At 42.4% G+C, this 21,878-nt stretch overlaps 1 protein-coding gene across 1 annotated transcript in view; it reads left to right on the plus strand.

The window, feature by feature from the left end:
• Positions 1–21,878, plus strand: part of CDH13 (cadherin 13) — a 1,108,439-nt gene that overhangs the window by 797,858 nt on the left and 288,703 nt on the right. Inside the window, exon 6 of the mRNA XM_023226862.2 lies at positions 7,477–7,655. Coding sequence (XP_023082630.1) covers positions 7,477–7,655 — 179 coding nt within the window. The remainder of the gene's footprint in view (positions 1–7,476; positions 7,656–21,878) is intronic.

A 21,878-nucleotide genomic window follows, 5' to 3' on the forward strand; every position in this document is an offset into this window, starting at 1 on the left:
CCCCCTACCCCCAGAGTATAGGGGCAGGGATTTCTTTAACAGTCGTCACACCCAAAGCTGAGAGTCAACCTCCTCCTCGCACCTGGCTAGCCAGTAGTGTTTTGAAGATGAGCAAAAAAAAGGAAAAAAAAAACTGGATGATGAGGAGTGGCTTCCAATTGGACATCCCCTCAAATGAAAATAAAGCCAGTCTGAAACGCAAATGTAGGCCAGGGGGAAAATGAGACATTATTTACGATTCATCACATGGGTGGCTTTCCGGGAACGTATGCCCTGCCAAACATGGGCTGCCTCTGGATCCTTATCAGGCTGGTTGGTTATCTTTCATCAACTAGTCATTCGACACTTTCCCTATCAATTGCTGTCTACTCAAGAATGTTGACATGACCAGACGAAGGGGATGTATGCATGCGTGCACTCAACAGAAGTGTCTAGGCTTGTCTAAGGGAAGAGAGGAGTTGTTTCCTCATGAAATTTTAAGTAACTCCTGCTTCTATAGATCCTGAGAGTGAGTCCTAGAAGTAGTATGTCTAAGCCCTAAGAGGTTGGGTCCCACAAGAATTTCCCTCGTCATCATTGCACTCAGCAGTAGGTCCTCACAGAACTGAGTTCTAAATTGTGAGAGTCAATTAAAATAACAATAAAACTTACATTTCTCCATGACTTACCATCATCCAGGTATTGGACTTCATATAGATTAATTTGTGCATTCTCAAACGGGGCAGTATTACTTCTAAGTGAGAGAAAATTGGTCATCAGGAGAGATGGGTTTAACATATTAGATGTATTAGATATTACAATGGTTTGTGCCCTGCAAGGGCCATAGCACATAAATAGATATATAGTATATCTATAGAATGAACATTTTGTGATGGAGTGAGAGGGTGTCAAGTAGAAAAAAATATCTAAAAATGTTCTTGGGGGAAGGTGTTAATGGAAATACAAGAGGTTGAGAGAGCATTGATCCCCTCAGTGCCTCCAACAACCCATGAGAGAGAAGCTGTTTTGTCAATGAAAAGTTGAGGTGGGGCGTGATGACTCACATGTGTAATCCCAGTACTTTAGGAGGCCAAGGTGGGCAGATCACTTGACTTCAGGAGTTCAAGACCAGCCCAGGCAACATGGCAAAACCCCATCCCCATCTCTATGAAAATTAGCTAGGCATAGTGGTACGCACCTGTAGTCCTGACTACTTGGGAGGCTAAGGTAGGAGGATCGTTTGAGCCTGGGAGGTCAAGGCTGCAGTGAGCTGTGATCACACCACTGCGCTCCAACCTGGGTGACAGAGGGCGACCCTGTCTCAAACAACAACAAAAAAAGTTGGCGTTTAACTGCCCAGAGAAGCCCAGCGGGTGAGGCCCGGGCTTAAAACTAGTCAGCCCAAGTCCTTAGCCGGGCCACTGGCTTGGTTCTGCTTTGGTTTTGCACACTGAGGTCTCTCTCTTTGCTGTCGAGGACTGTTAGGAGAGAACTGGCTCATGTCCATCTGCTTGGTCAGGAAACAATTTTAGATTGGTGGGTTTGGGGCAATCAGTTGAGTGAATGGTCGTGGGCTGTGTCCCAGGCACTAAAGTCACATTTGCAACAGTTCTCACGTCGGCAGTCTGCTGTGCATGACAAAGAGACATGTCTACATCTGAAAGCAAAACTTGGCCTGCAGGGTGACCTCCTCACTCTGGTTTGCCCAGGACTGTCCTGGAATTCCCCTCAGTCCTGGGAGAACTATCTGGTTCTCACTTGGAATCAGGAGGCCCAAAACCTTCAAACTGAAGGATCTTCAATGGAAATTTAGTTTCCAATGAGAATCATTCCAACTAGATATACCCCAAAATGTTAGAATTTAAAATAGCAGCTTCTACATCTGTCTCACCTGGCTAAGCACCCTTAGCTGCTGCTGGTCTAAGGCTTATCCTCTGATACAGGGGCAAACACACAAGTAACGTGGTGCAGTGCAGGATCCATGACCACATCATCTTTTGAAAGCTCAACTGTTAGATCATTTGGTCACAGAAACCATTGTTTGGGTGGAATTAGAACTCACTGCCTCCTCTAGTCAGTTTGATGCTTGACAGTGATGTGCCATTTCGTCACATCAAAGAGGTTCACCTGGTGACATCTGCCATCTCTGCTCAAGTTTGCTTTAACATCACACTTCTCCCTAGAAGGCACACAGTTGCCCTAACTGTGCTATCAGAAATCCGGTGCTGAATATAGATCTGAACGTCTATGTCTCAATACATGATTCACTTATAGGAATAGCATTTTGTAAAAAATGAGCCTGACACTTTTTGATCAGGCAAAGGAAATGTTTAGGGATGGAGTCAAAGGAATGTTAAGAACAGAATAATTTTGTCACTGTCTTTTGGAGCATCCCCATCCTTGCAGCCGGCCGAAAACCCTCCGTCACTGTCAGATCTGCACTCTCCTTTCTCAAGGGCTTGGCTGTGCTTGAAGTCACAGGAAAGCAAAACTTCAAAGCTGGCTTTCAAGGTCAAGAAACCAGGCGGCACTTGCTTTAATCAGAGAGCCACAGTCAAGAGGAAGGGGCTACCTGGCCACAAGGAAGCGATCATGCTTGCTAATCAGCCTGTCAGGCTGGCGGACGTGTCCTTCGACAAAAGAAAATGACGGCCCGACTTGAGACTTTCAACCAGCAACCTGGGATGTTTTTTCCCACTTTGGAGGAGCCGCTGCTAGTTCATCTGGCTCAGGGAGTGACAGGGTGATTATAATTTATTTTGACACTCAGGAGAATATTGTGACGGGGGAAAAGTCAGAAATGTACTCTGTGGAAGCCCCAGTGCGTGTCTGTCATATAATTATCCTTTCTCTGCTGTCTGGAAACACAAGACAAGCCCGGATGGGAAGCTGCCCGGGCTGGTGAAAACAAAGTGGTGGACATGGACTCCAGTGTGTGGGACTGCATAAGAGGAGAGGTACAGGCATCACCCACAGGTAGTTGGAGCAGGTGCACTGATGCCCACCTGCTGCATGTCAGCCTTGGGCATAGCCTTGATGTATGACCCAGAATCCCGTTCCAGCAAGGACCTCCAAGGCACATTGAACAGGAAGCTCAGAGGCAGTTGTGAAAAATCTCCAGGCGCGTTGCTCAGTTGTTCATTCTTCTTTGAAGACAAGGTACTGGTGGCTGTGGTCAGTGTGGAATGAGGCAACACTACGGTGAATGGCAAGAAGGCAATTCAACTCAAAGAACAGTGATGAAGACGTACTACGTGTCAGATACTGGGCTTACAAAATGAACAAAACAGTCTATACCCTCCAAGAGCTCCCATCTAGGACCATGTGGCCCATCACAAGAAGATAGACAGTTCTGAGATAAAGAGGTTCCATCAACAGCAAAGTTTGGCGAGTGCGGCAAAGTCCACCCTCTCTTGGAGATTGACGCTGTAAGCGTGCTTAATAAAGGCACTGAAAAGTCCTCCAGGGAAACTCTGCTTCGCGGTATTTGTCACATATTTCCCAAATCTGTTTCTCTACTGAATCTATGAAGCCAGAGTTCCTTGGAACCAATTTAGGGAATGCTGGTTTAGGGAGTTTATCCAGCCTTTGCAGAACACACAAGTAAGGAAACCATGATCCAGCCTCCAGGGGAGGTACTGGCGAGGGCCAAGCATTGCACTCAGCAGATAGGCTGAGGTTCAGAGTAAAGCCTGGTCTTAGAGGCAGACTAGAGGACCATGTAGAGACATGCTGTAGACTACAGAATGTGTGTATGCACATGTGTGTGTGTTGAGGGTTGTTGTGATAGCCTCAATAGAAACCCAGGTCTGCACGCTAAGACCATGGGCAGGGTGGACGGGAGAAGGGACCTTGTGAGAGAGAGGGCTGTCCTGTCACCCTTTGTCCCACATTCTTTGCACACCTTAATCCTAGTCTCCTGTATTTTAGGCTTTTGCCTGTACTGCCATAATTGGCTCAGAACCCAGGACAGAGTTTGATATTACAGGGCATCTTCTCTGAACACTAATGTACTAGGCACTGTACAAATAGGTCATCCCATGAAATCCTCACAACAAGCAAAGAGGAATGTTGAAAACGGGGAAATTGAGGCTCAGAGAGAGATGAATACTGTGGCCATGGGCACACAGCTTCTGAAGACTTGAACCCAGATATGTCACCTCAGAGTCATTGTCTTCAATGCCGCAAACCTATTTACATGACTTAGGCACAATGTGGTTCCCACAGAGGCGTGATTTCCTCCAAAGTAAATCCAGTGATGCATTCGTGTCTGGGTTAAGACAAACACGGGCCTGAAGACCGAGTTCAGTTGTTCCATAACCATGCATTAAAATAAAAAGCATTTTCTGTGTATGCTGCTTGGGACTGTTCCAGGATAACTTTGTGTTATATCGTGTTATCAAATCTGTAAACAAAAAGATATCCTCAGTGAATTTCCTGGTGAAAACTAAAGACTCATCAACCTGAGAGGTCTTTTTTTTTCCTTCCTCTAATCATTTTAATGCATATGTCAGTTGCAAGCCATGATGACTTCATTTTTATACCCTCTATGACTTCAGTTAAAGGCAGATTAAATAGGGCACAAATCCAATCAATCAAGCATTCATTAGACATAAACTAGGTGCAAGACCCTGGGTCAAGTGTACTTAACCAGAGACTGGTGTGGAATTGATGGGGTTAAGGCTTCCTTCTATGTCTTTGGCCACACGGAGCTCCCTACAGCAAATCCCTGTGTAAGATCGCAGGCCTGAAATCTGCCTCTGATTTCTGATGGGGATATTCTCAAGTTTGCCTAGATCAGGAAGGTTAATACGTGTCACATTTCACGTCAGTTTCCGTAGACTGCGAGTGACTGCCTAGACCACTGTTTGATATCACTGATTCCACAGCACGGTCAATGGGAGACAGAGCCATGTTTTTCCTGCTGTCTTCCAGAGGCAAGGGGGCTGCATAGGCCAAGAATGTTCTTTTCAGGCGCTGAACCTTGAAGCTTGCCCTGAGACCATTTCTCAGGGCAAAGAAACAAGGTGGATAGGAAGTGCACCTTGAAGCATGTGGCTAAATGGCACCATTGGTGAAATTAACCGAGACTGCTTAACAAATCAATCGAAAGTTGAGGGTGGCCAGATCTTCCTTGTTTATCTGATCCATCAGGCCTAATGGCTGATAATCTAATTCCAGTGGTGAGGGAAAAAAACTGGCTTTGATGATTAGAGAAGCATTGTTATAGAAGGGAAAGCAATACTGGGTGGTGGTAAAACCAGATGAATTCTATCTTTCCTTTAGGCCTCAAGTGTTTTCTTTGTATGAGTATTCCTGCTTCTTTGATGAACATACATCAGCTGCTTTGATCTCTTCCGGTTAGGTCATACTTTGAGTCCAGACAGATTCAAAATCAGAAGATGGGGACTTACATTTGTAGAAGAGTATATTGGGATAAAAAGTTATGATTAGGCAGGATGCCCTAAGCCAAATATGATAGCAATACAATTGCTATTGTCAATCATCAAAACTAGCAGGCATGTTTTATGGGTATGTATAATTATACTCTCTGTAAATTAAATTTTAATTGCCAAAGCAATACATTCACCTTGTAAAAATAAACAAAATGTTATAGATGAGGCCAAGATCTTTCCCGATGACTATGCCAAATCCCAATCCCCTCTCTTCTTCTCCACATTTAACCACCATCACCAGAAAGAAGTTTTCCTTATAGACTTTGTTCTATGCACTTATAAACTGTACCAGTAAAACATGTGAATACAGTATTGTGGCATGTTCTGTGTGTAAGCAAGTTCACAAAAATGATATCACTATCATCCTGTGGGTAAGGAAAGTTAAAATGTGCCACATTTCACATCAGTTTCCATATACTTCAAGTGGCTGCCTAGGCCGCTGTTTGAGAATGCTGATTCCATGACGAGGTCAATGGGAAACAGAACCATGTTGTTCCTGCTGCCATTCAAAGGCAAGGGGCTGCATGAATCAAGAATGTTCTGTTCTGGTGCTGAACCCTGAACATTCCTCAACCTGACATTTTTACTAAATAATATATCTTGAAGAGTTTCCCACATTAGAACCCATTAGATCTACAATCTTTTTTAGCTGCTGTAAAATATCTCAGTGTGAGAATACTATCATTTTAACAATTCCCCTGTTGATGAACAGCTAGGCTGTTTCCAAATTTTTCACCTTGACAGATAATTCGGCTAGAAATTTGTTTGCACAGATCCCTCGTGGACACATGCAGTTGTTTCTGAAAGTAGATGCCAAGGAGGTGAAGGCACTGTGTTTACTCTTTGCTGCCCGATAGTCCTTGACAGCAGATATACCAGTTTCCCTTTATATCAGCTGCATGTGAGGAAGACCCATTATCTGATACCCTTATCAATCGTTGACATAACCTAACACTCCACATGCTTATTATAGAATCAGGTCCTGTTTGTGTGACTCTTGCTTGTTTGTGAGTGAACCCAACCGTGTTACCCTCATTTTATATTGGAAGTCCCTAAAATAACACGGCTGCTACATAGTAGGTACACATTAGGTTTGCTCTCGTTCCCTTTAACTGGAATGTCTTTTTGCTTTGAGGTCCCTTCTACTTGTTCCTGGCTACTCTCTTCTTAGGTGTCTGCATCAGACACCTTTGTGCAAACCCCAGGCTCGATGAGGTTGTTTGCCTCTGTATTCATAACACCCTCTTTCAATGTGCCTGATAGGTCTTGTGGCTTGTTATATGTTTATCTCTTCTACGAATTTCTGAGCTCCTGCACACCCAGGAACATGCCTCTTTGTACTCTTGTTTCCCCAACACCCAGCCCAGACACATGGAGTTGGCATTCAATAAGAGCTTTAAAAATGAAGGCCATGGCTAGGTGTGATGGCTCATGCCTGTAATTCCAGCACTCTGGGAGGCCGAGGCAGGTGGATCACCTGAGGTCAGGAGTTCAAGACAAACCGGGCCAAAATGATAAAACCCCATTTCTACTAAAAATACAAAAAATAGCTGGACATATTAGTACACGACTGTAATCTCAGCTACTCAGGAGGCTGAGGCAGGAGAATCACTTGAACCTGGAAGGCGGAGGTTGCAGTGAGCCGAGATCACGCCACTGCACTCCAGCTTGGGTGACAGAGTGAGACTCTGTCTCAAAAAAAGAAAAAAAAAAAAAAAAGAATGTCCCTGTCACAAAGCCACATCCACAGTGGAATGAAAGCCCCTGAAAATAAACAGTGTATCAACAGAGGGAAAAATTAAGTGGTCAGTCTGTTGAACAGCAAAGATTTTCTTTATTTCAGGTCTTTCCATGGGATGGAGCAGGGAAGGAAAGGAGGAAGAACAGCTGAAACATAGCAAAGCTTAGGAAATACTTTTCTTTTTTAATCTGGAGAGTGATTGGCACACTGCTGCATTGCTGTTGCCCAGGTGGGGAAGGGGCTCTGACCGTTGCTGACGCATTGATAACCATTCCCTGCCTTTCTGTCGTGCCCCGATAGGGACCACGGTGATGCGGATGACAGCCTTTGATGCAGATGACCCAGCCACTGATAATGCCCTGCTGCGGTATAATATCCGTCAGCAGACGCCTGACAAGCCATCTCCCAACATGTTCTACATCGATCCTGAGAAAGGAGACATTGTCACTGTTGTGTCACCTGCACTGCTGGACCGAGAGGTGAGCTGAAAATAATACACTTTCTTTTTCACAAGAACAGGATGTGGCTTTCATGCAAGGGATGATGTGGGGCTCCAGTCAGTGGCTTTTTATACTGTAAAGGCAGAAATCAGGGGTTTACCGTGTTTTGGTGGGGAAAATCTATAAAGGGAAATGGGATATTATGTGACCCCAGGAAACACGTGCTCTGAAAGGCTAAAGCGCTTGGAACTGTTTGTGTTCACTCAACCTGATACCTGTTTCCTCAATAGCCACTTATTCATTAGGGCCTGGTGATTCCAGACTCTGCCTCTAGCCCCTGCTTTGATGCTAGAAGGGAGAGGGAAAGACGAGGGAAGGAGGGGAAGGAAAGGGAGGTGGCTTCGTCTAAGACCACAGAGGCTGTCCCTGCTGCAGAGTCAAATGGCCATGACTCCCTTCTCCAACCCTTTGCTGCAGGCGTCCTGCATTCCTCCTTGAACCCATCCCTTCCTCCATCTCTGTTCTCGTCCCTTTCAACTCTCTCTCTGAAATCTCCCCCGTCTCTTGGGTCACATGTTACAAACCGGTGACCCCTGGACCAGTCAGTCCACATGCCTGCTCTTTGGTTTTGCCCACGGTGTTTTACAGCTTTTAGAATTCGTTGCCATATCAAAATATTTAGATTTCATATTTCTGTTTTAAAAATGCCAATTTCCAGTTTTTCTAGAAATCAGAAATACTGGAGACATCAGGTCCACTTTCCACACATGCACCATTGGTGACGTGAGGTGTGATGCTCCAGTGGATCCAGGGTCTGCTGCCCCCTTCAGATGGCACAGAAATATGGCCCTGCCCTTTCCTGAGTTTGAGGTCCACCCTGTACCTTACCATAAGCTACCTTAAGTAGAAGACCCTTGCGGCCCTCCAAACTCAGCATCCTTAAACCAACTCGTGGATTCCTACCCATTCTTCATTCTCCATCCACCCTAAGCCTGCTCCTATTCTGCAATTCCCTGCTCCTGACATCATCCCACAGGCATAGCACCTTGGAGTTGTCCTTGACCTTCTGCAAGAACCATCTGCTCTGTGGTAACTGCTGGGCTTCCTTCAGGGGCTCTGTGCATTTCCCCATCAGTGTTTTTGATGAAATAAATCCATGGTTTGGAATGTCGTTTCCTCTGCTTTCTTCTCTCTTACACGCTGTAGTTTGTCAAGAGATTCTGGATTACATTAACCCTCCCTAAGAAACTGTCCTCATCCACCTGATTCTTCCACATTCTTGTTCTTCCTCCCATCTCTGACTACCCTTGCCTGTCGCCATCCTATAGAAATTGGCATGTGCTAATTGAGGTTGTCATTTGTCTCTGAACAAGATTCTCTTTCTCTTGGTCTAGGCCTGAATTGTCCAGTGCAGTAACCACTAGTCACATGGGGTTATTGCAATTTTAAAGTATATTAACTGAAATCAAGATGTAAAGATCAGGTTCTCGGTCACATGGGCCACACTTCAAGTGCTCAGCGGTCATATATGGTTGGTGGCTATTGTACTGGACAGGGCAGACCTAGAACACTTCCATCACCCCAGAAGGTTCTATGGGACAACAATGGCCTAGACTGTACATTTCTTGACAACAGAGACTGTGATCATATGCATGTTTGTATTTCTACTGCCTAGCATGGTTGAAGCACTCCTGAAAATCCTAATTATATGTTTGTTGGCATAGAGGGAAAAAAAGGAAAAAGAGTTGGAAATAAAACTAAGATCTTACATAAGCAGTGAGAAACAGAAGCTCGAAATAGGTAATTATTGAAAGGGAGAGAGAGAGAGAGAAAGAAATTTGCGTTGAAACTCAGATTGTCCTTTGGAAAATGTACTTGTTTCTAGTTAAAGAATAGGGAAGTAGTAGAAAAAGTAATGAGTCCATTTCCTTCATTTCATCTTGCATTCTCTTTCCAACCCTCCTTTTTTTTTGAAACAGAGTCTTGCTCTGTTGCCCAGGCTAGTGTGCAGTGGCACGATCTTGGCTCACTGCAACCTCTACTTCCCAGGTTCAAGCAATTCTCATGTGTCAGCCTGCTGAGTAGCTAGGACTACAGGTGCCTGCCACCATGCCTGGCTAATTTTTGTATTTTTGGTAGAGATGGGGTTTCACCATATAGGTCAGGCTGGTCCCAAACTCCTGACCTTAGGTGATCTGCCCACCTTGGCCTCCCAAAGTGCTAGGATTACAGGCATGGGCCACCATGTCCAGCCAACCCTCCCTATTTTTGTGGCTGATATATTTTCTTCTTTTGGAGGCCAGAGATGACTTCCCAAGGCTCTCTGTTGCCCACTTGGCATGTGCGTGCACGTGCACGCGCGCACACACACACACACACACACACCAGCTTTCCTATAACCCTTAATGCTCCCGAAGCTTCTCGCAAGATCCTTTCACAGGAAAAAGATTTAGCATGGTGATTTCTCCATTTCAGCTTCTCTTTGTTCTGAGAGAAAATATTTTATAAGTCTCTATTTATAAATCAAAGTGATAATGTAGTAAATCATCCCATTTTAAAAGTTTATTTTAGGGGACAAATGTGTTTCCAGCTCATGATCTTTTCATTTGGGCTTTCATTAAGTTGTAATAAGTATGTAATTATGGGCGTTGAATTAAGCATTTCTAGTCACAAAACATAAACAGGCCCCCAAAAAAGATCAACGCAATTTAACCAAAATTGGAAAATCAATGAAAATGAATAAAGAGTGTCACTCTTCCGTGAGGGTTTCCAGAGTTCAGTGCTGATCCAGGCAACATCAGTGCAATCCAAAGGAAAGAAATGTCCCTAAATTTAGGCAAGCCTTGGCTATTTCCTTGTGCTGTGATAAGCTTCACTTCAGCATGTTTGCTGAGGAGGTGGAACGTGACTCTAAGTTCTTGTCTTTGAGGGTAAAAAGCTTGCACATCAGATGTCCAATGGAGTTTCCCAGAGTTTGCAATGTTTTCCTCTCACTGAGATGCGGCACTTTTTGTAGGATGCACATGGATGTGATAGTTTCTTCAGCAGGTTTGTGGGATTTTATTATCATTATTATTTCTGAAGACTTTCTGAGAAGGCCTGTCTTAGGTGTGGTTTTAAAGTCTACTTCTCAGCCTGCTGGGCAGAAAGAACATTTAATACAACAATTTGCAGCATTCACTCAAGAAAGTATCCCATTTGGGACCCTATGGACTTTGAGATGATTCAAGTTGGTTTTAAGGTGTGTTACCTTGTCTCCCGTCTTCACTCACGGTATCTCAAATTGCATGTTGGAGCAATAAATATAGTGAGTGCAGGCATTTCTGTCACAAACTCCTTCAAGAGCAGGAGCTTCAGAAACCACACCCATCCACTCTCCCAAGCACGCGCACACACACACACACACACACACACAGAGCTCACCAGCACCTCTGGCTCTCACCTGAACGAGGGACAAAGCAAACGTGTATTTCTTGGCTTGTTGGGAGTGGATGCTCTGGAAGCCCATTGGGTGACAGGAGCTCAGTTGACACAATAACCATTTTTCATCTTTATTTTCCATTTAGTCCATTTCCTTTCTTAAGTGCATCTACCAAAGAGGACCCCAGCAGCAGATGTTTCACCACGGGAGAGACACATGATGCAAGATGAGTGGGGAGGTGGCAGGCACTGGGAATTTTCTTTGAATCTGCTTACCTAATCATTGTCCCTGCCTTTTACTTATTTACTTCATAACAAGGCTTGTAACTGAGGATAGTCACGTAGGGCAGTGGAGAAATGACCCTTACTTTGTTGTCACTTTGGTTGTTATCCTTTCTTCTTCCCACCCTCCTCCCCTCCCAGGATGTCTCACCTGGAGCCAACTGAAGCAGGTGCCCTCATCTAATCTGCTCCTCTCCTGCTCCAAGGATTGGCAGCCACTGTTCTTGAAAGAGTCCACGGCCTCTCTACCTACACTCACCATAGTCAGTGCTCAAACATGCAATTTGCAGGATGATGTTTGGCTTTCCCATGACTTATTCCCAGTGCCTAGCACATGAGAGATGCTCAAAGAAATATTTGTTGAGAGATGAAAGGCGAGAAGGATGTGAGGAAGAGAGCGTGATTCACACTGGCTTGAGAGCAGGTGAACTGGCCATTTCTTCCCCTTCCGTAAGCTCAGCATTAATAGATAGCAAGTTTCCCCAAGACATGTGCATTTTCCATTACAAGCTCATCCATTTACTTGTTCGGAAACTCTACCAGAACATACGCTTCCGGAAGAAAGGGACCTTGGATTTCTGTTCTGTCTCTCTATTCCCATTGCCAAATATAGCACCGGATAAATAATAGGCACTGGGTCAAGATCTGTCTGGTTGGCGGGGTGGATCAGTGGATGACCTGTGCTCCTTAAGTTTATATTATCTCAGAACATTCTGCAGGATCCGCATTCTAGCATGGATATATAAACAGAGGAAGTTACTTTATTATAGTTGAAAGCTTAGTCTTACCCTTGTGCAATCATCCAGTAATCTAATTTATTCACTTTATGTTTACCTTCTGCAGGAACTGCTTTAAAAAATAGTGCCTTGGTCCACTGGGTGAATAGGATGGACGGGAGGATCTGTGCCTCTTGCTTAAGTGTTTGGGGAAATGTCTGCAGAAAATAAGAGCCATATATTCTAGTAAATGAAATTGGGTTCATTTGGGGCACTGTTTTATTATTTTCTGTAGCCATACTTAGCTCCTTGTTTCTGGCATCTCTGTCTATGTTTTTAAACTATGTCTGGCTGCACTACAAAATAAAATCAGATAAAGGTCTCTAACGTTTGATAAATGGTTTATTTAGTTGATCATCTTGGCTGCTAGACTGAAATTCATCTGCTGAAATCTGCCAACTTTCTGAACACAGCCACAATTTGCAACTACTCAGAGTAGCTAATGGTCAGGGTTTTTTTTTTTCTTTTTTAATGGAAATAGTTTCCAAAATAGACTCTTAAAAAGCAATCTTAACATTTGCATTGAGAAAGTATCATTAGTCTTTTTAAGGGGTTTGAGCAGAGCACTTTTCTATCTTTGTCTGAATTTGCCTTTACCTTATTATCTATTATCTTCCAGATAATCTAGGGAAAGTGATAGCCTGCCTGTGAAAATGTACATACAATAAAAGATATTAGGGCTGTGAATGTAATTTATTTTATATTTTCAGCTGGCAAAGCATTTTCTGAAACTTTATAATGCTCAAATTTTTAGGCCAAATGTAAAAACAGAGAGAATTTCTTTCTTTCTTTCCATGGTAAGTGTTACATAAGGACTTAGTCTTAGATTTATGTGTATTTACTTGCTATGAGACATTCAAGAGTCCTTGAATATGTCAAAGAAGAAAACTGAAGAATGTTAGGAAGAACATCCTATGCCATCTAGTCAATGAATTTGGATGTGTAGCTGCAAGTCCAAAGAGAACTATATGTTTGGTCAAAATGATCCACATTAAAATATTGTCATATAGCGTGCATGTCCAGAAACATACTAAAGAAATCTGTGAAAATGATGATATCAAATCAAGCTGCCAGAAAAGAACAATGGTAATAAAGGATAGTATTTCCTCCAAAGCCTTCAATGAAAGATAGAGGTAGTAGTCATACTCTTCGGAAAATAAATGTTTTTAGGCCTTTCTGATTTAATGCTAACACTTTTCTCATTAGCATCATGTTGAAAACATTGGCAGTAATTACACACAATTCAGTCATGCTGTCAGGAGTATTATCTTGCTTTTTTTGGTGGGTGGGACCAGAATTATTCAGGTAGTAGCATCCTCACCATTTCTTCAAGCTATTTACTCGTAAATATTTCCGTTGGGGTAATTTTCTCCATTTTTTTAATCGCTTGCTGCTGTGAAAATTGAGAAGGAAAAAGTAGATGTAAATAAATTGCCTTATTATTTTTAAAAGAATGCCTTATTCTTGCAAATGAAACACAGCTAACCACCCTATACTAATTGCGCTTGCTCTGTTGTTTCAGCAAATAAAGTAAAATAGGACATTCAACAGGCAGGATGCTAAGTCCTAGGGTCTGAAATTTAGTTCCATGAGTGCAGGCCTCCTGCTGATGGCAATGGGGATTGGTGGGGGCGTGAGAGATGGGAAAGGCCAGAGTCTTTATCTTGTGGCCTCATTTGCTCCTCCACTCTGGATAAATTCTTAAAGAAGACCTTGATGAGTCTCAGGACTCCACTGGTAACCCTAACCACTTCCCCCATCCCTCTAAGTGTGACCTGTCAATCCATTAAAGCTATGACCATGACAAGTCTCTTAGTATGACCTCCATTTCTACGACTGTGACTAGCCTCTTAGTATGACCTCAATTTATACTTGGCTTAAAGAGAAATAGGCCAAGGGCATAGCCTACCTGTGGTTTTGTTGTTGTTGTTGTTTTTGGTTTTTTGTTTGTTTGTCAGCTATGAGAACTCTCTAAACCTCAGTTTCTTCATCTGCCACAATGAGAATAATCACAATCACAATCTCATTGGCTTACTGAAAAAATCAAATTAGATTTGGCAAGTACTAGCATGATACTTACCTATAAGCACTCTGTAAATATTAGTAGGTATTAGATGTTTTCATGATTGACAGCAAAATTGGAGAAGCAGAAAGAAGTTGGAGTTTCTCCTACAGGAAGTACATTTACACTTTGCCCACATGGCAGAGACTATGGCAAGTTTTTTTAAATTGCATGAAACACAGAGGTAATCCAGCCCACAAAATTCAGTGATAAAATAAGTATTGAGCTCCTACAAATGTCTTCCAAACTCATGGTGCTGGATATCAGGATGCAAAGATTGAGCTGCCTGCGTTGGAGGGAAAGTAGATATGTCAACAGCACACACATGCAAAGATGTGCTGTTCAAACCGAACCTTGATGGAGGAGAGAAAACCTGGAGTGCGGAGGCAGAAGGAAGGGCATCGTGGGGAAAAGAATGGCGTGGACAAAGGCATGGCATATTCACATGCTACTTAAAGACTCCAGAGTTGAGGCTATGGTATAGAGAGATACCAGAAAAGGGCAGGGAATTGGAACAAGCTTGCAAAGGGCTTCTAATGTAATTCAAAGGATTATAGCTATATCCTACTGTAAATGGGAAACCACCATTATTTAAACATTAAACATAGCTCTGTTAAACACAGCATTTTTAGACCTGTGGCTTGGACAGAAAACTAGTTAAGTTAAAGGAGAGATCATCAGTGGCAAAGTTCGGGCATTTTGGAGACAGTTTGAGACTGACAAGTTGATTCTCAGAGATTTCTAGCCTGATGGAGAGAAGAGATGATGAGTTACCACTTGAATCTAAATTCTGAGCTTGTTAAATAGATTAATAAACATCTGTCCATAGGTATTTTCTTTCTTCTGTTCTTGGGCTTCTGAAAGTATCAGACAATCAGTAGTTACTGGACACATGTTGAATCAAGAGACACTTAACTTTATCGTGAAGAAAGATTCATCTTTTTAGATTTAGCAAATGTTTAATTCTCTAAGGTATTTCTTTTCTTTTTTGTATTTTATATGGTAAAGATAACTTAATATGCAGAGTGATGATGAATTTAGAGTACTTCTCTTTTTTGTCATTTTAAATTTCTTCATTTTATTTTATATGAAGTACCCTAAAAAGCTAAAGAATGTTTTCATTTTTGGAAAAAGTTGTTTTCGAGAGCTGTTTATTTTTCTTTATCAGCCAAAAACTATAATTAGTATGTTAATGCAGGTTTTGCTTCATCAACAGATTTTCCAGTTATTGAACTTAAATAACATTGTTCTAAACCCCAAATCCTCTAAATCCCTGTTATCAGTGAAAGAGGTAACCTCTAATTTGGAAAGAATATCTAGTTCAGTTCTGGTTTCAAACCAGCAGAGAAAAATAAGAAAAATGTTGCTCCTGCCATATGGAGAATGACCATCATTTAAGGAAAGAAAAGTTGGTTGAGAGTCTTTGGGAAGTAACTGTTTTGTACTTCCTTTAATGTACTCAGGGTCCAGCACAGGAACTGGGTGGTTAGAACAGCTGCAATATGGTTCCACTGAAAAGCAGTTTGCAGAGAGGCAATCAAAAGCTTCCACACTTAGATTAAGGCAGACTAATGATACACCATTTCAAGACATGATGACATCTCAAAATGCCTGGGATCCACATTCCTTTCACTTTTGTTTTAAGGGGTATCTCATTTGCTGTACCTTTCCACAGGATAAAAGCTTGTCGATCACATTATTTAGTTGAACACTTTGCAGTTCTAAAAGCCATGGTCAATCTTATTGAATACATGGCAGTATGATGTCACATTCAGCAATGAAAGGGATTTCAAGTTATAGGATCATCTTTTAGATTGGAGGTTAGCAAACCTTTTTTTTTTTTTTAAAGGGCCAAATAGTAAATCTTTTAGACTTCCTTGGCCAACAGGCAAACTTGAGGATATTATTGTCAACAAAAAGAATCAAACTCTATAAAATTTGAAGAGATTTATTATTTTATTCTGAGCCAAATATGAGTGACCATGGCCGCTGACATAGCCCTCAGGAGACCCTGAGAACATCTGCCCACGGTGGTCAGGCCACAAATAAGCTTTATATGTTTTAGGGGGACATAAGGCATTCGTCAATATTTGTAAGATGTATGATGGTTCAGTCTGGAAAGGCAAGACAACTTGGGGGGGCTGTGTTTCCACATTATAGGTGGATTCAAATACGTTCTGTTTGGCAATTGGTTGAAAGAGTTTAAAGGCCTGGAATCAATAGAAAGGAATTATCTAGCTTAAGATAAGGGATTGTGGAGACTGAGGTTCTTATTATGTAGATGTAGCCTCCAGGTAGCAGGCTTCAGAGATAATAGATGGTAAATGTTTCTCATCAGACTTTAAAAAAGGTGTCAGACTCTTAGTTGGTTCTCTCTTGGATCAGGAAAAAGGCCTGCAAAAGGGAAAAGGGATTTTCTACAGAATGTAGTTTTTCCCCCCCATAAGAGACAGCTTTGCAGGACTATTTTAATATAGGGCAAAGAAACATATTTGGGGTTAAAATATTTTGACTTCCTTATCTGTCATGTGATGTCATTGCCAGAGTCAGGCTGGAAAGTAAGCCACATTATGCAGGGTTAAATGAAATCCCTCTGACGAGACTTTATGGTTTGCAGAGCGTGACTCCCCAGATGTCTTCAATAGGAATTTGGGCAAGTGAAGGAAAAAGGTCAGAGTTTAGTTCTCATTATATAGGTACTTATATAATCATTTAAAATGTAACCATTACAAATTATAAAAAGCATTTTAAAGCTCATGCATCATGAAAACATAGACAGCAGGCTGGATTTGACCAACAGGCCATGGTTGGCCAACACTGGTCTAGTAGATCATTGGCCAAAATGCTCAGGGTAGTGGCAGTTTCATATACTGACTGCAGCATGTTGTCATGTGTCTGTATCTGAGGTCCCCTCTAAAAATATTAAATCACACTTATTAATCATCACCTTGAAGTTTGATTAGAGGGACAGAAACTCATCATGGGTGATGGGTCTGATTTCACATGTTGACAGCACAGTTCATTTCTCCCACAATTAAGAAATAGGCAACCTCAGATAGACACTTGGTAATTAAATCTAAGCTCAAAATTTGGTTACAGTAATTTTTAAAAAGTAGTTCAATGTAAAAAGAGTAAAAGAAAAAGTACCATCTAGACATTGACTAAATATTGAAGGGAACCATCTTGGAATGGCTATTTTCCTTATGTTAGAGCCCTGATAGGTGAGAGAAGAGGGGGCAAGGGAAGCTGGAGATGGGAACAGAAGATTTCCCAGATGAGGGGCAATTGTGGCCTCTGTTAATATTGTTAAGATTGCAGGGAAAGCATTCCAAAGGTTTTCAAAGGTGTGTTAAGGTAAATCTTGTCAAAACATCCCCACTTGAAATGATAAGTATTCTCATTTCTTTAAGTGACAGAGACATAGCAATGGCTTTCCTTGGCTAATGTGATCATCACAGACACACTGACCAGCTGCTTACCTTTGCTTTCACAAATTCCAACAGGCAACTTAATAGACGTATTGTGGTGATGTGTTTCTAAGACAGCCATGGGAAATAAATCTGTTTCTACCTTTGTGAAGAACAGCTATAGAAATGACCACTGAAATTCAATGAATGGCATTTCTGCTTATGGGCCTTAAAACTGGGAACCAAAATTAAATTCCTTTAGATATTTTCTCTCCTGTGTCCTCTAAATTGTTGTGTGGGCTGATTTTTTCTCCATGGAAGACTCTCAGAGTCCTAAATTCAAGTTTTCTGTCTCCTTGGGCTCTAGCATTGTGGAATAAGCAAGAGTCAAGAGACTTCTCCATTCTTACTTCCTCTATATGTTAGAATATCTAATATGTGTGAGACAGTTTGTGTTGTGCTCACCACTGGACAGCTGCAGTGTGAACAATTACAGCATTTTTTCATCCAGGCATTACATTAGGTCCATAACACTCACAGGAGCTCTGTAAGGCTGAAATTGCCGCATCCATTCTACTAGGAGGGTTATGGAGTTTCCAAGTGCCGACCTGCCTTGCCTGAGTCACCCACTGGAGAGCCAGGATACTGGATTTGACCCCATAGCCGCTACTCTATCCACTCCCTTGGACTACTAAAGAAAAGGATGGGACATATTGATGGAAAAATCTTGACAGATGTCTAAAGGACAACTTTATCTTCTATCAGACTCATTTCAGGGATTCCTGTATTCATTGCTTCTAGACTTTTCACATATTTGGGAAGCTTTATTCAGTTCCCTCATCTCTTCCGTTAGAAAGCCCATGTGGTACAGTGGCTCAGAGCTTGGGCTTAGGAATTCACAGAACTGTGAATCTGAGCTCTGCATCTTATTACTTGTGTGGCCTTGGGCAAGTCACCTCACCTACCTGAGCCTTGGTTTCTTTGGCTGTAAAATGGAACTCATAGCATGGCCTGTGTGGAAGACAGAATCATGGCTCCTCCTCTTCAAAGAAGTCCTCATCCTGCTCTTGTCCTTTGTAGGGACATGGATGAAGCTGGAAACCATCATTCTCAGCAAACCATCACAAGAACAGAAAACCAATCACCGCTTGTTCTCACCCATAGGTGGGAATCGAACAATGAGAACACTTGGACACAGGGTGGGGAACATCACACACCAGGGCCTGTTGTGGGGTGGGAGGAGGGGGAGGGATAGCATTAGGAGATACACCTAATGTAAATGATGAGTTAATGGGTGCAGCACACCAACATGGTACATGTATACATATGTAACAAACCTGCACATTGTGCACATGTATCCTAGAACTTAAAGTGTAATAAAAAATAAAGATTTAAAAGGAAAAAAATTACCAAAAGAAGTCAAACCATGGGAAAATTACATTTTATAAGGCAGGGAAAGAGTTGATCCTCTCATAATATTAAGAAGTATGTGATGGCCTGGTACATTGGCTCACACCTGTCATGCCAGCACTTTGGGAGGCCGAGTTGGGCAGATCACCTGAGGTCAGGAGTTCATGACCAGCCTGACCAACATGGCAAAACCCTGTCTATACAAACGTACAAAAATTAGCCAGACATGGCAGTGCATGTCTATAATCCCAGCTATTCGGGAGGCTGAGACAGGAGAATCACTTGAATCTGGGAGGCGGAGGTTGCAGTGAGCCAAGATCACGCCACTGCACTCCAGCCTGGGCGACACAGCAAGACGCAATCTAAAAAAAAGAATTATGTAATATTTTAAACAATAAATGTCTAAGCATTTTAATCTAAAAAAAAAAAAAAAGAAAACTTTTCCATTAAGTGCTAAAGATTTTATATAGTACCTGAATATTAAAAAAGGATTTCTAAAAGAACACCTAAAAAGCACTAGTGACACAGCTTATTCTGCCTGCGTGTTCAGAATTAGAATAAAGCTTTTAATAATATTGTCAAAAAAAAAAAAAGAAAAAAAAAAAAAAAGAAGTCCTCATCCTAATACCCAGAACTTGTAAATATGTTACCCTACAGGGCAAACGGGACTTTGTAGAAGTTATTAAGTCAAATATATTGAGATCTGAAGATTATTCTGAATTATTCAGTTGGGCCTGATATAATCACAGAGTCTTAATAAGGGGGAGGTGGGAATGGCTGAGTTGGAGATTTGAAGATGCTGTACTGCTGGCTTTGAAGACGGAGCAAGGGCCCACCATACAAGGGCTATAGACAGAGCTTCTGGCAGCTAAAAGAAAAAAGAAAAAAAAAAAAAGGCAAGGAGAGAAATTCAGGAGGATTGCAGCTCTGCCCACACCTTGATTTTAGCCCACTGCGACTCACTTTGGACTCCTGTCCTGAAGTGTAAGAGAATAAAGTCACGTGGTTAAGTCACTAAGGACATGACAATTTGTTACAGCAGCAATAGGAAATGGAGGTAAACTTTATTATATGGTTTGGGGGCTTGAAAGAGATAACGTGTAAAATACAGTAGCTTTTGGCCTTCAAAGAGCTGATGTGTGAAATACATTAGCTTTTGGGGGACTTGAAAGAGATGACATGTGACATACATTAACTTTTGGCCATGAAATGCATTAGCTTCATGGCCATTAGCATTGGCCGTGAAAAGCTCTTGACCAGTAGTAGCTGGTGTTACCAATAATAAAATAATGATGAGACTTGAGATGTCACAGGAGTGTTCTAACAGAGGCAGAGTCCACTTGACCAGATCTTTCTCAGGCATCTCCATCAATCGCTGGGCCTCCCTGGAAGGTTGGGTGGCTGCCGTCCCACCCAAACAACCTGCTCGAGTTGGTAAAAGTACATGAGAGTGTTCCCCTCAGGGAGTGGCCTTCCACTGGCCCTCACAAGGGCACAGCGGAGCCCGTTTGTTCTGCTTCAGTTACATAAATCCAGCCTTACAAAGGCTACACAGGGAGAGAGGCTCCTTGCCTCCTAGATCTGTACCTTGTAGGTGCTCAATACACATCGGTAAGAACGTTCACATCATCAGCTAAGCAAGGGTATAAAGCGAGGCTTTGAATCACTCCGGTAAATGCAGTAGTATTGAGAAACTAAGAATTGGTGACTTGTACCCTTTTTTCCCCTCCCAAATTAGAACTCCTAAGAGATACTGGACAACTGGAGACCAAACCATAGGTTTCATTACCTATGAAGCTGATTAGGAAAGTCTTGAGTTTGTACCCAAATAAATTTGCTAATACTTTTACCTAAATTAGAGAGATTTGGATGGGGTGGGATAACAACAGGCCACTTCTACCTGGGTGGAGCCCATCTCAGGATGCCTCTGCCCAGCAGGAGGGTCAGTGAGAAGGAGGTGGGAAGGGGAAGAGAACCAGGAGAGGGAAAGGAGGAAGGGAGACATAGCTAGGGAGATGCCACTCAGCAATCAGTTATCTCCATTCCTTTTCCTGGGGTGGCGTGGAGGTAAAGGGAAGGGGCAGGGAGGCCCCTAGCCCACAAGCGGCTTTTGTACAATAGAAAAAGATGCCCGACCAGTGACGATGAGCTTTTTTCCAAATGTTCGTTGGCCACGTAAGTGTCTTCTTTTGAGAAGTGTCTGTTCATATCCTTCTCCTACTTTTTGGTAGGGTTGTTTGTTGCTTTTTTTTCTTGTAAATTTGTTTAAGTTCCATGTAGATTCTGGATATTAGACCTTTGTCAGATGGATGGATTGCAAAAATTTTCTCCCATTCTGTAGGTGCCTGTTCACTCTGATGGTAGTTTCTTTTGCTGTGCAGAAGCTCTTTAGTTTAATTAGATCCCCATAGTCAGTTTTGGCTTTTGTTGCAATTGTTTTGGTGTTTTAGTCAGGGGGGTGGGGACAAGGGAAAGGACAGCATTAGGACAAATACCCAGTGCATGCGGTGCTTAAAACCTAGAATACGGGTTGATAGGTGCAGCCAACCAGCATGGCACATGTATACCTATGTAACAAACCTGCACGTTCTGCACAAGAGAAAATAAAAGATGCCTATTCCTCTGAACGGATGTAGCCCATGCCAAGGGCAAGGCTTGGTGAGTGGAACAGGCTGGATTTTAATCCTCATGTCCCTGCACCCTTGGTGAAGCACAGGGCACTAGAGAAAAGTGTTCACAACTTCCAGCCCCTCCACAAAGAAGCCTGAGTTTGGAAAGACAGAGGTTCCAATCTCACCCTTACTTCTCTTTTAAAGATCTGCTGTGCATGAAGCATTTTGGAGGAATTCCTTAAGCCCAGAGTACAGCAACTTTCCTATGAGAGAGAGAGCAGAGGTTAATGCCA

Source organism: Piliocolobus tephrosceles, chromosome 17 (assembly GCF_002776525.5).
Source record: "Piliocolobus tephrosceles isolate RC106 chromosome 17, ASM277652v3, whole genome shotgun sequence".
NCBI lineage: Eukaryota > Metazoa > Chordata > Mammalia > Primates > Cercopithecidae > Piliocolobus > Piliocolobus tephrosceles.